The 17,359-nt window shown below is 43.8% G+C and overlaps 1 protein-coding gene across 5 annotated transcripts in view; it reads right to left on the reverse strand.

Moving 5' to 3' along the window:
• RAD51B (RAD51 paralog B) overlaps positions 1 to 17,359 on the reverse strand; it is a 625,639-nt gene that overhangs the window by 531,393 nt on the left and 76,887 nt on the right. For 2 of the 5 annotated variants that reach the window (XM_075927351.2, XM_075927352.2), the window contains exons 8-9: positions 10,507 to 10,684; positions 4,599 to 10,162 (exon numbers count right to left, since the gene is read on the reverse strand). The exons of the other annotated variants lie outside the window; for them this stretch is intronic. In XM_075927351.2, the coding sequence (XP_075783466.2) occupies positions 9,480 to 10,162; positions 10,507 to 10,684 (861 nt within the window). In that variant the 3' untranslated portion in view covers positions 4,599 to 9,479. Of the gene's footprint in view, positions 1 to 4,598; positions 10,163 to 10,506; positions 10,685 to 17,359 lie in introns of those variants that run through there. 5 annotated transcript variants of the gene reach the window in all.

The following is a 17,359-nucleotide window of genomic DNA, read 5'->3' on the forward strand; positions in this document are numbered from 1 at the left end:
ATTTCTAGCCTTATTCTTGATTGGAACTCTTTTCTTATGCCTGTATATTTATACCTGCCTCTGGAATTTCCACTACATGCATCTGATGAAATGGGTCTTTGCCCACGAAAGCTTATGGTCCAATAAATCTGTTAGTCTATAAGGTGCCACAAGACTTCTCGTTATATTATTAAGGGAGAACTGTTAAATCTATTTATCTTATCAAAGAGAAGGTTACAGGGTAATTCAATCACATTCCTTAAGTTCCTACATGGAGAACCGAAATCTAAGGCTCTTCCATCTAACACACATGAGTAGAGCAAGAACCAATGGCTAGCAGTTCACGTTAGACAAATTCATACTAGCAATAATTAGGGATATGAACAGATAACCTGTTAAATGGGTAATCCCTTAACGTGTGATGCTTACTGGGTAACAGTTTACCGTTATCCAGGAGCATCCCCCTGCCCATGGCTCACTAGGGGGAGAGGGCTGTTCCAGCCCTGCGGGGCTGCTAGCTCCCAGCACACACAGGCTTGCAGGCTGGTAGTCAGGAGTCTTGCATGGGGGAGGAGGGGCAGAAGCAGCAGTGCAGGGAGAGCTGTCAACTTCGAGCCTGTGCAGGCTCATGGGCTGGGAGTCAGCAGCCCTCTCTTTACTCCTCCCATCCTGCTGCCACTTCTGGCCCCTCACGAGGCAGCCAACACTGAGCTCACATAGGGTGGAGCTGGCAGCCCAGCATGCGGTCGGAAGCAACTGGACTGGAACAGCACCTGACCAAAATACAGGGCTGCTCCAGCCCAGCCATGGTGGGTGGGGGCTGCTCAAGCCCAGCGTGCTGAAACAGCCCCCTCGCTCATTCCCGTTTAATCAGTTAACCAGTTAAACTTAAGGTTTAATTGATTAACAAATTACATGAGATTTTACATCCCTAGTAATAATAAAGAAGCAAAATCTCAACAAAAGACCAGAGGATCAAGAGCATGATTTTTAACAATGCTTCTAACACAAATGAGAATAAATGTGTCTAGTTCACAGAATTAGATTTTAATAGGAAGAGGAATATATACACAAACAGGAATTTGAAATGAGATCGAAAAAGTAGTTATTCGCATGAAAAACCTGAAGTAAGTTAACAGCACAGGCAACAAAACCAGACAAGTATCAGTTCAATAGTTCAAATTTTAAATTCCCCAAATAATCCAAGTAAATATACGAGGCGCCTTCTAATTTTCCATTCTCTGAGCCCTTGCTCTGCAGTACAGAAGCTTCATCCTCTTCCTTATTTTTCTTAGAAGAGTGTGGGTAGATGACTTATCCAAGAAAATGTAGGTTTACACATCATAAAATACCACAGAATGTGGTCAGATAAAACAGCAATTTTGTATTTACATAGCTTCTTTCATTGGTGGGTGAAAAGCTCCCTCTGGTATGTATGCAGTTAGTACAAACAGTTATTAAAGTTTGCAAAGAGTTTAGGGATCCATTTAAATGAAACACAACAGCCTTTTTGGTAGAATGCAGATACTATTTAACAGCACACTTCAGCACTGCACAACAGTTAGAGAAAGTGACTGAAAACTACACAGAAGTCAAGTAATTCAAAATTATAGAGTCAGCAAAAACTGTTACTGGACTACATTTTATTTCTGTAGTAAGGCAATATATATTCAATATTATGAACAATACACCAATAGAAAATGGTTGCATACACACAAGGACAATTTATATTGCTATAAGAACTTTAACTTTGAATTTCCTGTCGTATGTGCATTTCATTATTTAACTAACATTTCCTAACCAGCATTTTCCATTTTCAACTGGTAAGCCACTACTGCAAAAATCACACGTCTGTTCTGCTAAACTCCTCACGCACAAAAGACATAGACATGTATTTCTTATCTTTATACTTCTGCCAAAGTGCTTGGCCATAAGCATAGCTTTGAGGCACAGTAAGGATCAGACCACATGAATTGTTCATTATTTAATACCTGTACTGCTCTGAGATTCTGACACTTTCTGCTTTGATAGTTTAAGGCTTACAGCCAGTGCTGCAAGCTTGCCGGAGGGAACATTTCTGGGATAAATCATTTCATATGGCATTACTCCCCATCAAGACAATAAAACACTGCTCCCAGGTTTTCCCTGAAGACCAAGTTCATCCTTATTTGTTATTGTGGAGAAAGTACACATCTGTTAGCATTTAATATTACTTACACAGCATTTACCAGAGGGCTTTTAACAAAGGTGATTTTAAAAGTGTTGTCTGCTGCTTGTGACATTCCCCTTTCTTTTACCAGATCACTAAAGTCCCAAACATATTTCGGTTTCAGTAACCATGGAAAGATGCATATCTACCCTATATAAACATTTTATGAAAATGAGAAGAATTATGGTCATTTTTTACCTCTAAATTTGATTTTTTTCCCAAGGTTTTCTAATCAAAGGAGAAGGTTTAAGTTCTATTACCAGGAGATAGAGAGAGCAAAATGAAACACATGCTGTATCACTCCCAGACTGCATCTGCTTACTTGACTTCCAAAGCGATAATATTTCTGTTATTTCTAAAGTAATACTTATGATTCTTTTCAGAAAAAAAGATCCATACTTCACCAAAACAACTAAAATTGAGTGGCACTTCTTGGCTAGGAGACAGAGATATGCAATACCAAATTAACAGCTAAGAAGCTATAACTATCTCTCTGTGAAATTCCAGAGAGTGAGAATTTCAGCAAGTACTCAACTGCTAAATGATAAAAAAGTGAATTACTGAAGGGGAAAAGCAGACGTGTTTAATTTATCAAGATCAGTTAAATCAAAGAGATGACCTGGACCATCATGGTTTCACAATTCAAAATTCAGGAGAAAACATTCAACCCTGGTGTCACGTTGCTGGATCTTGAGGGGAGCAGCCAGATCACTGATGCACCCATAGGTGGGGGTATTGGCCCCAAAAATGGTATAGAAGGGGGCCATGTGAGGTATTGAATAGAAGCTTATCTGATAATCCTATGTACGCTGTTCATGTGTTTGTATAATGTCTGTGTGTGCAATTATTAGCATATATGGACACTGAAGATTTCCCTGCATGTGGTTAAGCATTGGGCAGGGCCAGGCCTGTGGACATGCTAATTACCGAGGCCCTGTGGGACAATGGCTCTCAATGGGCCAAGGACACACCTAAAGAATGGGGGCTGTCACCTGAGAGCAGCCAGCGGGGAACACAGAGATTGGCCTCTGACCAGGTGACCTGCTACATACTAGAAGAGGCCAGGAAGGATGTATAAAGAGGCCATGTGGTCGATGCCATTTTGTTCTCAGCTCAGCACTTCATCCCAGAGGCAGCATTGCAGGGATCGAAGAGCCCGGAAGACCTGTGAACCCATCCTGATGCTAGGATGTGCAACAAGAACTTTTAAACCAGCAGCTGTAACATCTCTGCTAGAGCCTGCATCGAGGACTGGGAGATTCGGTGCATGTAACATACTATTCTTTAACAACCTTACTCTCATACTTTTCTTGCTTGTGATAATAAACCTTTAGATATAGATTCTAAAGGATTGGCCCAGTGTGATTTGTGGGTAAGATCCAGAGGGTAAATTGACCAGGGATCTGTGGCTGGTTTCTTGGAACCAGAAAGAACTTTTTCGGGGTAGGTGGGATTGGGTGCTAGAACCTCCCCCCCTCCCCCCCCCCCGCCTGTGTATAGGCCCAGGGCCATCTGGAGCACAGATATTGCTGGAGTGTCGGAGGGGTTTTGCTCATGAGGCTTCAGGCAGGCAGCTGAAGCGCTCTGAGGGACTGGTTTGTGGCCTGTTTGGAGAGGTCACCAGTCTGGGGACTGTAAGGAGCCCCGAAGTTGAGCAATTCGCCCTGAGCAGACGCCCTCAGCTGTGCCCAGACACGGCCCGGTCCGTAACACCTGGCAATTAAATCATGCTTATTTGGATGGGTGATAATCTTGGGCTCAGTAATGAAATATGCAGATTACTCAGCTTCCATGACCTCAATGGGAAATGTGGGTGAACAGCATATTACGACCCAGTGCTGCTTCTGTTTTATTATTGGGTTTCATAAGGGGCTTAGAATCAAATTCAGAATTGTGCTTCAGGTCTGCAGACACAATTAAAACCAAACTGAATGGCCATCAATGGCATCACACCTTCGTCAATTATGCCCATCATCTTAAATAAACAATCTTTTTTCATTTTATTTTTGGCATGAATAACAATCAGATACATCTGGTGTTGCTCTTTTAGACTATTTTTACACCGAATGGTTGGTTATAGATACTCAGCTATTGACACCAGCCTTTATGACAACACAAGAGCCATGTTCTAAATTACCCAGGAAGATGCTGCTTCTTGCCCTTACTGCTTAATTATAAGGTGCTTTCTGAATATTTTGGCTGTCAGCTAGAGGATAACAAAGATGAGCAGCTCCCTTCATAACAGAACATTTGCAAAATCTACTAACCCTTCATAGTAACAGAGGGATAGCCGTGTTAGTCTGAATCTGCAAAAGCGGCGAGGAGTCCTGTGGCACCTTATAGACTAACTGAAGTGTTGGAGCATAAGCTTTCGTGGGCATGCATGTGACAAAGTGGGTCTTTGCCCACGAAAGCTTATGCTCCAACACTTCAGTTAGTCTATAAGGTGCCACAGGACTCCTCGCCGCCTTCATAGTAATTATCAGTAGAACCTCATGTACACCTTTACACAGACAATATTCAGAAAAATATCCTGAAATATAGGAGATCTTACTTAGTTAACTAATACCTTGTAACAACCTTCTCACACTCCAAATCCACTCCTGATAGCTTTTAGCTAGATCAAGCAGGCATTTGTCTCATTTCAATATTTACCACTAGGCAAGTGTCACAACAACAAAAGGCCCAACATGCCAACTATGGGAATGCCATACATATCTTGAGCATCTAGTCCAAAATTAACATTTTGCTCATTTATCTCCAGTCTAACAAAATGAATCTTGTATGGCTTAGCTTTTTTAGATCCAACAAAACCTTGTATTATCACCAGAGTTTTGTCCTCCACTTATATACTCAGTGTATTTTGCAGTATTAGGCAATTTGTGATAGTCTTGTCAAATGATTACTTTTACTGAAAATAGGAAAACAGACAATTTGTGCTGGACCCCCTTTGTGTCATGCTGTGATTGCTTCTTGATTGTAACAATGCATACAAATAATTTCTGCCATTTGTTCACCTTTGTTTTCTGCCAGTAAATTGTGATATACATTCTTAAGTTTAATGCACTACCAGCTCCTGATTATCAACCATAGCTGATGGGTCCGTATTTCATGATTCACAGGTGTTTTGTCACCCAATTTAAAACTCCTTGCTCCATTGCACTCCATTAATTCATTCCTGCCTTGGTGTATTGTGCGATTTGCCAACCACATCACAAGCAACATGAGAGATTTTGCTATTAGAAGTGGGACTATAACAGCAGTCTGTCCATTTGTAGATTAATAAGGGGCAGAATATATAACTAATTGAGAACTGGCTAGATATTCTTTACTATTTTAGCAATATATACAACCCTAAAGCTCCAGTGAAACTTTCTATTTACATTCATGAGGGTTTTAGATACTGAGCAAGGAAAATGTATTCAGACAATACTGTAAGACATGTCTCACTCCAAACATTGACTACACTGAATTCAGTAGATACAGTTTCACAAATTAGCTAGATTACAGTTTATGAGAGACTGGAGGGGTCAACAGGGTATCCTATAATTTTGGCATACATTAATTTAAGAGATTATTATAAAATGCTTTAAAATTTATAATTAAAAATTACATTCTAAATAAATAACACCCAGTTTTTAGAAAAAACACATATTCCCAGCCTTAAACTGATTAAAACTGTAAAAGTATATTGTAATAGCCTATGTCCCTCAAAATTCAAAATAAGATGATTTGAAACAAAGGTTTTGACACTCATTAGTTCCTTAGAATCCCAACATCATATCACCTAGGTGTCATACTGAAAGTAAAGCATGTCTCTCTATTGTTTTCAATTAGTTATCTAATTTAAAGAGATAAACTTACTCGTTTCTAAGAACACTCATTTTGGGCATTCTTCACACAAAACAGTTATGTCACCATAAGGCCGGGAGTGAATTTAAATATGCATAGTTATACCAGTATACCTCCCCAAGCAGACATTTATTTCAGAATGAGAAAGTCTTTTTCCAGTTTAATATCGCTTTGAGACTGGTTTAAGTGATGCCAGAAAAAGGTATTTATTCCTGAATAAGAATATCAATGAAGGAGGAGTTCCAGTGCAATAACTATACTAGTATGATTATACTACTATATCTAGTAAACTGTTCTCCTGTAGACAAGCCCTAAGTGGAGAAAGTTGCAAATTGCAGGACTGTGTACACCAGGATGGAAGGGGCCATACTTTTCTTTCCAGTAAATCTTGTTTGGTGATATGGGTTTTTAATTATTTATTTTAAAAGAAAAACTACAGCCATTATATATAAAAATTCAGATCTGGATTTTGAACACTGTAAGCCTGCAGGTATTTATATGCAAGGTTTCAGAGGGGGTAGCCGTGTTAGTCTGTAACTGAAAAAAACTGAAAAAAATAACAAATCGTCTAGTAGAACCTTAGGGTACATCTATACTGCACGCTTATTTTTAAATAAGCTATTCCGGAATAGTTATTCCAAAATAGCTTATTTCGAAATAGCACGTCTACACTGCAGGGAAACCTCAAAATTAGTCCAAGGCATGCTTCCCTACTGCAGACATGCTATCTCGATTTAGAGCTCCAGGTGGCACTAGAGAGGAATAACTTAGAATGGCCCTGGTGAGGGGATATTTTGAAATAGCAGCAGTGGAGCAGCTACACATGTCTTATGTCAAAATAGCTATTTCGGAATAGGCGTTATTACTCGTAGAATGAGGTACACAGATTTCAGAATAAACCGTCCATTATTTTGAAATAATAGAATGGCTGTGTAGACTCTTGCATTATTATTTCAAAATAATCTTAGTTATCTCAAAATAACAGTTCAGTGTAGATACACCTTTAGGGTACGTCTAGACTATAGGCTTTTTTCAACAAAGGCTTTGTCGACAGATACTGTGGACAAAGCCTCTGTCGAAAAAGAGTGTCTAGATTACAACCAGTACAGTCGTCAAAGCAAGCCGCTTTTTCAAGAGAGTGTCTAGATGCTCTCTTTTGAAAAAGCACAGTTTGCATGCAATAGTGCCTTTTTTCAAAAGAGTTCTATTGAAAAAAGGTGTTATTCCTTGTAGAATGAGGTTTACCGCCGTCGACAAATCTGACGCGTTCTGTCGACTTACTGTCGACAGAACGCGGCGGTAGTGTAAACGCAGGTATAGCTTTGTTGACAAAAGCCCACTTTTGTAGACAAAACCCTGTAGTCCAGACACACCCTTAGGCTACGTCTAGACTGCAAGCCTATTCGAAAAAGAGCGTCTAGACTACAATACGCAGATTGGAAAATCAATCCGCTTTTTTGAAAAAGAGCGTCCTGACTGCTAGACGCTCTTTCAAAAGGAAAAGCCACCTGGAACCGCTTCTGCCATGGTATGGGGGCAGCATTTCCTTCCGGGTGCTGCTGCCTGCCCTTTGCAGAGATGAGTGGTTAAAGGGACGCCCCTGAACACCCATTGCTCTGCTCCTGCAGCTGCCTTTGCTGTCCCTCTAGGAGGTAAGCAAGGTATTGCAGTGCTTGTTTGGAGTCCCCAGCTTCCTGGGACACCCCAGCAGGTTTTTTGTTTGGAGGTTTTTCTGATTTAGACCCCTTTTTTTGGCATGGAGCCAAAGCTGCCCCTGGGCAGGCGATGGCCCCACGCCATCATACTGCAAGTGTTGCTGCATCTGCATGACACAATCATGAGGCTACTTCCCCATCTGGCCCAGACCAGAGATACGAAGGGATCGTCCGTCATGCAGCCCCACTGCCCTTGCCTCCAAACTTCTTTGTGGACAGGCGTTTTTGGAGGCTTGACACCAGCTTGGACTGGTGGGACCGGCTCGTTATGGAGCTCTGGGATGACCAAGAGTGGCTACGCAACTTCTGGATGCGAAAGACCACTTTCCAGGAGCTGTGTACCTGGCTCACCCCGGCTCTGCAACGGCAAGAAACCCACCTGCGGCCCGCTATCCCCCTGGAAAAGAGGGTCGCTATTGCCCTCTGGAAGCTGGCCACCCCCGACAGCTACCGCTTCGTGGGACACCAATTTGGAGTGGGCAGGTCTACTGTTGGATACATCCTGATGGAGATAAGTCAATGTCTGGGGAGTCACAGGGGGAAGGGAGACTGTCAGGAAGGGCAAAATGGAGTGAGTGGAAGGGAGCTCCTCCACTCACCCTGAACCACTCACCCTGAACTGCTTGGGGGGGGGTCTGAGGAGGGGATTCTCGGGGTGTTTGAGAGGGAAGGTGGGTGGTGGATTCTCCTCCTAAGAGATAAGGCACCCCTTCTAAAATGTTGTTGTCTGTCTCTTTCTGCAGGTGGTGAGGGCCATCAATTCTGAACTGCTCAACAGGCTCGTCTGTCTAGCAGATCTGGACAGTGTCATGGCCAGCTTTGCTGCCCTTGGCTTCCCAAATTGTGGAGGAGCACTCGATGGGACACACATTCCAATCCGTGCACCACCCCATCGAGCAGCCCAATTCATTAACAGAAAGGGCTACTTCTCTATGGTCCTCCAGGCCCTGGTCGACCATCGTGGCCAGTTTTCTGACATTTGTGTTGGGTGGTCAGGGTGGGCACATGATGCCCACATCTTCAGGAACTTGTACCTCTACTGGAGGCTTCAGGCAGGAACGTTTTTCCCGCCTCACAACTTTGCGGTTGGGGATGTGCACGTGCCGGTGTGCATAGTGGCTGATGCCGCCTACCCCCTGATGCCGTGGCTGATGAAGCCCTACACCGGCCACCTGGATGCGAGCAAGGAGCAGTTTAATGCTCACCTTAACCGGACTTGCAACCAGGTGGAATGTGCATTCGGACGTTTAAAAGGGAGATTCCGGTGCTTGCTCACACGGCTAGACATGGGGGAGCGCAACATCCCTGAGGTGGTGGCTGCGTGTTGCGTTCTCCATAACCTGGTGGAGAGGAAAGGGGAGGCCTTCCTACCAGGGTGGGTTACAGGTGCTGATGGTCAGGAGAGGCACTTTGCCCAGCCCCGGACAGCTGCCATCCGCCAGGCTGTTTGCATACGGGAGGCCCTATGAGAGCGATTCTCAATTGGAGGCCACTGACTCTACTGAGGGGCTTCTGCCTGGGGACTGGGCCCTGGCCCAATAAAAGCTTCCCTCCTCAACCCATCTCCTGACCCTGCTGGTAGAAATAATAAACACCAGGGTTTGTCTCAAAAGAATAAGTTCTGTTTTATTGTTATAAATATCAGTCACTGAAAAATTGTATAAAGTTGCAAACAAAAAAGCTTTTGTTGATTTTTGATGTATAAAATATACTTTCATGACAAACTATGTACAATAAACATTTTCTTTAACACAATCCTTGTTATTTAACTGGGGTGATGGGAGTGCTTGAAACCTGGAGGGGGAAAGGGGACTTGAAACCTGGAGGGGGGAAGGGGACTTGAAACCTGGAGGGGGGAAGGGGATCAGGTTGTACGGTGCTTGCCTGCTCGCAGTCCCCTGCTTGGGCCTCTTGTTTGGGGTCCACCATGGCCACGGGATCGGGTGGGGCGACTGTCCGTTGGCTGGACAACAGAGGGGAGGTGCTCTTGGGACTGGGAGGCCTGGGGGAGAGGAGGGCCAGGGGGAGAGAGGAGCTGGGGAACTGGGGGGGCTGGGGGAGAGGGAGGTACAAGGGGGGGAAGGGATGGTGCTGTGGGAGGGGGGGTTTGGTGGGGCATGGTCATGAGGTGCTGGAAGAGCAGGACCAAGCACAGGAGCAGGCAAGCCACAGACCTCCCTGAGACTGGCACACAGGGACGTGCGCTGCTGGACAAGCTCCTCCATCAGCCAATCATGCCACCAAGCCTCTGCCTCCACCCTCTCTCGCAGGATGGTGTTGAGGTCCTGCACGGCCGCCACATGCTGCCTCAGGATGTCTGCATAGACACGCCTGTGTCTGCGGCTCCCATGTCCCCAAGATGGAGGTGAGGCTGGGGTGCTGCGGCCTTCTTGCACGGCTGGTCCGGCTGTGGAGGAAAAGAGGACAACACAATCAGTCATAAAAACTGGACTATGTAGCACTTAAAATACTAACAAGATGGTTTATTAGGGGATGAGCTTTCGTGGGCCAGACCCACTTCCTCAGATCAGACTAACACAGCTACATTTCTATCACAATCAGACATGTGTGCAACAGCTGTCCAAAAGGGCATGCCCTCTCCTTCAGACAGGGGAATCAGACATTCTGAAGGTAACACCATGTGTGACCTGGGCATCAGCCTGAGCATAACAGGTTTCCCTTGTGCATCACCCACTTTGCACCCACCTCCCGGCCCCCCCACCGTGTGTTACACAACCTCTCTGCACTCACCTGCTGCTTCATCTCCGGCATCAGATAACACCTGGGAGGCCTCTGGGGTCTGCGTGACTGGCTCCAGAGTGAGGGTTCCCGTCTCCTCACTGTCCTCCTCCTCCGGCACCATGTCCCTGTCTCCAGACTGCTCTGGCTCCTGCTCTGGCACGTCCACCACAGGGTCCCCCAAGCCTGACTGGACGAAACGCAGTGCTGTGCATGCTTCACCACCACTCAGGATCTGGTCCAGCTCAGAATAATAGGGGCAGGAGTGGGGGGCTGCCCCAGAACGGGAGCTCTCCTCCCTGGCCTTCACATAACCTTGGCGCAGCTCCTTAACTTTGGAGTGCACCTGGTCCTGGGTGCGGGGGTAGTGTCCTCTCTTGGCCAGGGCCTCTGCCATGTGGGCAAAAATGTCCGCATTTCGCCGCCTGGTTTGTAGGGCTTGTAAGGCCTCCTCCTCTGACCAGAGCTCAAGAAGGGTCTTGAGCTCTGGTCCAGACCATGCCGGTGCCCGGCATTTGGAGCCCCTGGTTGGGTCCCCAGAAGGCTCTCTAGAAGGGCCAGGAAGGACATGCTGCATTTAAATAGCCATGTGCTCTGGCTGCTTTGCTGCCACAAGTGGCTGTGAGGATGCCTGTCCCTTTAAAAAATGGCTGCAGAGAGGAACCAGAGACATGCAAGGCATGCCCCAGATTGTCCACCAGGGCTTCTTCCTGGAGGCCATTACTTTCGAAAAAAAGGCCTCCCCACGTCCACGCTCACTGGTGGACGATCTCCATCAAAAAAGGCGTTCTTCCTCGTGAAATGAGGTTTTCCACCGTCGAAAGAAAAGCCACATTCTTTCGATTTAATTTTGAAAGAACGCGGCTGTAGTCTAGACACAGGTGAAGTTTTTTGGAAAAAAGGTTACTTTTTTCGAAAAAACCCTTGAGTCTGGACACAGCCTTAGAGACCAACAAAAAATGTACATGGTATCATGAGCTTTCATAGGCACAACTCACTTCTTCATCTGAGATTATCTGAAGAAGTGGTTTGTGCCCAGGAAAGCTCATACCACCAACTACATTTTTGTTAGTCTCTAAGATGCAGCAAGACTATTTATTTTTAAATATATCCAAGGTGTTAGTATAGGTTCAACTCTAGGTGCAGCAAACACCCCAAGCTTATGAAAGACTAATTAATTTATGACAAAAGTGACAAATTTCAGGAAGGATTATGATTCCAGACTTCAATAAAAAGATACTTGGAGAGAAAGACTTCAGCTAATGGAGAGTGGAAGACCACAGTTTTCACTCAGTAACAGTCCCAATAAAATACTGGTGGCAGATTTCAACTACTTTTTTCTTTGTATGAAGACAATAACAACAGTTGATGCTGAAAACCTTGTGACTAAAGACAATATTTTGAACAAAAACAAACCTGCAAAAACTAAATTTAACAATAGCAATTGAGAAAACTAATTCAGTCAGGGTGACCTCGTGCTTGGCTCTTGCGGCAGATGAAGGCTATAAATCTTTAATTCATGATGTTGAGCAATGTGGAGAGAAAAAGAGCAAGTAATTAAGAAAAGCCTTCAATGCAAACTAGAACAAAAAGCCAAGTACAAGAATGAGTTTTTGGAAATTTCTCCACTTCTAAAGTTGATCCTAAAGAAAAGCATGGGGGGGCACTAGTAAAAAAATTTGGAAAGCTACGCTCTAACTCAATTAGCCAGATTCTGCCAAGCAGAAGTTCCCTTCTACCCATTTACCCAGTTACCAGGGTTCTCTTTTATGAAATACATTGTCACTCCTTGAAGTCTATCTCCAAATATGTTCCCAAGGTGGAGATTCTTTTATTGATGTTTTCAATATTCTAAGAGCTATTAAGTTTAACTATTTTTAGATGTTAAGCTCTTTGGGCAGCATTAACATCTTAGTTTATGTTCGTACAGAACCGTTATGGAGTATGCTATTCACCACTATGGCACCACTGGTGGTTCATGAATTGTTATCTTATCTATCAAACTCATGAACCACCTTCTTCTGACTCCAAATGTCCTTCTTTGTCAGGGTTAATGGTCTAATAGAGGTAGAGGGGGAAAGCAGCAGACCTGACACCTTGATTTTAGTAAAGCGTTTGACATAGTCCCTCGTTGTAGTCTCCTAAGACAGTGGTCCCCAACACGGTGCCCGCAGGCGCCATGGCCCCCTCGGGGGCATTTGTGTGCACCCGCCAAGTGCTCAGGGCTGGCCTGGCCCTGGGCACGTGGCGCATGCGCGGTGCCGGAACCAGCCCCGGGCGCATGGCGCACAGTGAGCGCTGGCCCCGGAGGAGCCGCAGATTGGCCGCCCGCGCTATGGCCACGCGGCGCATGGGAGGAGCGCAGGCGCTTGTGGGGGGAGGGGGGAGCGCCAGCCCCAGCCCCGCGGTGCTTTCAGGGTGCGCGGGCCCCGGGAGTGCGGCACTTGGAGAGCGCCGGCCCCAGGCACGCAGTGCTTAGTGGGGGGGAGAGCGCCAGCGCCGGCCCCGGGCGCGCGGCGCTTGCAGGGTGCGCCGGCCCCGGGCGCGCGGCGCTTGGGAGGAGAGCGCCGGCGCGGCGTGCTTGGGGGGGGCCCCGGCCCCGGGGTGCTGGGGGGGGCAGCTATGGGAGGGCCCCGGCCCCGAGAATGCGGCTATGGGGGGCCCCGCCCCCAGGCGTGCAAGGGGGCCCCGCCCTCGGCGGGCGAACGGCCATGCCCCCTGGCACCCGGCAACCTCAAATGGTTGGGGACCACTGTCCTAAGACAACTAGGGAAATGTGGTATGGATAACATGACTTCAAGGTCAATGCACAACTGACTAAAAGACCATACTCAATGAGCAATTATAAATGATTTGTCATCAAATCAGGAAGGCATATTTAACATGGTCTGTTGTGACAAATGAACTTACAAATTTACCCTAATAGTAAGCTCAGCTATAAAATGTATGTGAAAGTTCACAGAATGTTCCACTACCTATAACAACTAATGTTATTTAAAAAGTACAACTCCCCCCAAATAACTAAATTAATCTAAAACAAAAAAAGTTCCTATAATTCATTCAAAGATTTAAAATTATGCTTGTTTAAAAAACAAGAAATGTAAAACCAACAGTTCATAAGGCAAAATGAGTATGTCAAATATTAAGCCTAATTAGCAGAATAATATTGAAATAAGTGATTCTAGCCATCGCTTCCTTTTTGGGAGCATCATCTCCTTCAGCCCACCTTGATTAACTTTTCTTTTCCCCAAAAAGACAGCAATTACCATCTTTAATAACAGGGGTACCAGTAATTTTAAGGGGGCCACCCCATAAGGGGTCACCCCATAAGGGGTGGGGATTCAGGTACAAGGAGTAGGGTCAGAAGACTTCCAGTGCTCCGCCACCCACAGACCCTGATTGGCCTGGGGGTGGGGGAGCGTATGAAGTCTTTGTCCCCATCCTCCAGCACCTAGAGAGAGCCACCAGCTGTTTTGAACAGCTGGCGGTTCCCTCTAGGCGCCGCATGCCCCTGCGGTGGGAGAAGATTCCATGCACTTCCCCCTGACCCCAGACCATCAGGATGAGGGGGCAGGGTAGCGTGTGAAGTCTTTGCCCCCTACTCGCACCCTGCAAGGGGTGCATGGCACCTAGAATTAACCCCCAGCTGTTCAAAGTAGCTGACAGTTCTCTCTAGATGCCACACCTCCCTGGTGGCAGAAGGAGACTTCATGTGTTCTCCCCAGCCCCAGGCCAATCAGGATCTGGGGGCATGGGAGTGCACAAATTCTATTACTCCCTACCCCCACCCTGCCAGGAGTGCATGGAACCACCAGCTGTTTTGCACAGTGTTGCTGTGTAGGTACAGCTCATACAAATTCAAAACAATCTTGACAAATTGGAGAATTGGTCTGAAAAAAAAACCCGTCGATGAAAGGTAAGTGCAAAATACTTCACTTTGCAAGGAAAAAATCAAATGCACAACTACAAAATGGGGAACAACAGGATAGAGAGTAATATTGCTGAAAAGAATCAGGAAGTTACAGTGGATCACAAATTGAATACAAGTCAACAAAGTGATGTAAAAAAAAGACCAATATTCTTTGATGTATTAACAAGAATGTTGTATGGAAGACATAGGAGGCAACTATCCCACTCCATTGAGTGCTAATTAGGCCTCATCTGGAGTACTGTGTCCAATTCTGAGTACTACACTTTAGGAAAGATATGAACAAATTGAAGAAAGTCCAGAGGACAGCAATAAAGATGAAAATAAATTTAGAAAACCTTACCTATGAGGAAGAGTTAAAAAAACTGGACATGTCCAATCATGAGAAAAGAAGATTGAGGGGGAACCTGGTAACAAGAATAATATATTTTAAGGGCTGTTATAAAGAGGATCATGATCAATTATTCTCCATGTCCATGGAAGGTAGAACAAGTAGTAATGCGCTTACTGTGCAGCAAAGGAGATTTAGTTTAATTATGATGAATTTTTTTCTAACTTTAAGCATTTTAAGATCTGGAATAGGTTTGGAGGCAGGGGAGGGAGTACAGAATCCCCAGCTCTGGAAGTTTTAAAGAACAGTTTGGACAAATACCTTTTAGGGATGAGCTAGGTTAATGTGGTCCTGCCCCAGAATAGGGGGCTGGACTTAATAAGCTCTCAAGGTTCTTTTTCAGACCTACATTTTTTTATTCTAAAATATGAGATTAAAACATGACAGGATTATGGTATTCCACTGTTCAAACTGAACAGAGATTGGGAGAATCAATGTCCAAATCCCTATCATAACAAACTGTGCAGGATGATATTGATGCCCCGGTTTACAGGCCTTTTATTTTTTTTAAGAAAAAAGTGTAAAGAAGCATTTGTTTTGAAAGATACAGGTACATAATTACATAGGCTTTACAAAGATAAAATTTAGGGCCTTTCAAGTGTTGATAGTGTATGTTAAGAATCTAAGGTGCTGAAAAGGTCAACATTTGTTATCTTTGTAATCTTTGAAATCTCAGAACTGATGTGGAGATGACCCAAGTTAGATTTATGAGGTTAAGAAATAGCTCCCTTTCTGTGGCTTTTGTGAAATATATCAATGTCAACTGAAAATGTGCTTATTACAGAAAATAAAAAATCTGAAATGATTATGATCAAACAAGAATTTCAATGTAAAGTGCCATTATTATAGCCTGAGGTTCAGGAACCAGGTAATATTGTTTTAACTAAGGAGGAGCAATCTCTTTTTGATTGATCAAATTAAGTAAACAAGTAAACTAAAGCAGCTGATTCACATTTACAAGTATAATATAGAGTACTGAAATACAACAAAACTCTTCAAGCAGGAAAATAAGAGCAAAGCAAATTAAAGATCTGAATTATACCCAGAAGTGCTGAAAAGTTACATCTAGCCTCCCCTCATTCCATTGTGGCTTAGCATTGCAGTGTACATACACCATGTGTTACTGAGTTCTCCGTTCAATATTCCATGCAATATTTCAATTTTAATTCTGAATATCTTATCTTTGTTTTAGATTTTAAAACCACATTTGTTTTGATTTCATACATTTTCATTCTCCCCATTCTCTGAACCTTCATCTCCCTTGTAGTCCTAAAAAATTGATAATTTGTGTGGGAAACCTCTTCCATTTGGGCTTTTTTTTAAAACTCTGAGGCTAAGATGTTTAAAAATGGGTGCTTACATTTCAATTTCTAAATCCCTATTTAGCCACCCAAATAAGTGGCCTGATTTTCAAACGTGATGAGCACCCAACAATTGATTTTAATGGCTTTGGCTCAGGCCCATAGGAAGTGTTCCAAAATCTAAATACAGTATAGTGTAGCTCACTCATTTTTATTCTCTCTGAAACTTGTACCACTCCTTTAATTACTGGAACTTGCAACACCCAAAAGTCAAACACACTAGGTATCACTTAAACATTCAGGAAAAACAGTGCTGCTTCCTTTCAGGTTCAAGGTTTGCAAATGAATAAAGAACTTCTACACCATTTATTCTGGTTAACTGTGTTATGAAACATTTTTGGGGTTTAGCTCTGTGGGTATGTTGAAATCATAACTAAATAAATAATTTCAGACAACACAAAGAAACAACCTCCGACACCCACACCCAGGCTCCTACCAGGAAAATGGTGTCTTCCCAAAGAAGCATATAAACTTGTGTTACTTCAGTTTTTAATCCTTAGCCAAATCTATTTGAATCTCTGTAATTGTTGTGAATTTCAATTCTTTGACAAGTAAATACATACACCCTCTGTTTCCATATATCCATCAACTCCCATTCAAAAGAAGAAAAGTCAGACTGAGTCTCTAGAGCTCAAAATGTGACAATACAAAGGATTTTCTTTTCAGTAAAGCGACAGCATAAATAAAATCTAATTATACTTGCTTTCCATATCTGCATTTCAAAACCAGACAAGCGAGTATATCAGGAAGGAAAATGTTCATTACTTAGTGGTGAAGGAGAGCTAATAATAGATACCTATTTTGCTTCAGTCCTCATTAAAAAGGTTAATTGTTACCAGATGTTTATCACAATTAATAGCAATAAAGGGGGAAGAACACAAATCAGAATAAAGAATATTTAGATAAATATTCAACTAGGAAGAACCTGACAAAATTCATCCTAGGATATTTAAATAATTAGTTCAAGCAATCTTGGGACCATAAGAAATGTTCTTCAACATACCAGAGAACTGACAAAAGGCAAAAAGAGTAACTATGGGAAAAGAGTGCTATAGTCAGCCTACCTTCAATGTTTGGAAAGATACTGGAAGAAATTATGAAACATTTAATTTATAAATATCTAGGGGACAATAGAGTAATAAGTAACCGCCAAAACGGATTTGTTGAGAACAAATCACTTCCAAA

Source organism: Pelodiscus sinensis, chromosome 5, assembly GCF_052426305.1.
Source record: "Pelodiscus sinensis isolate ZL-2025 chromosome 5, ASM5242630v1, whole genome shotgun sequence".
In the NCBI taxonomy this organism is placed as follows: domain Eukaryota; kingdom Metazoa; phylum Chordata; order Testudines; family Trionychidae; genus Pelodiscus; species Pelodiscus sinensis.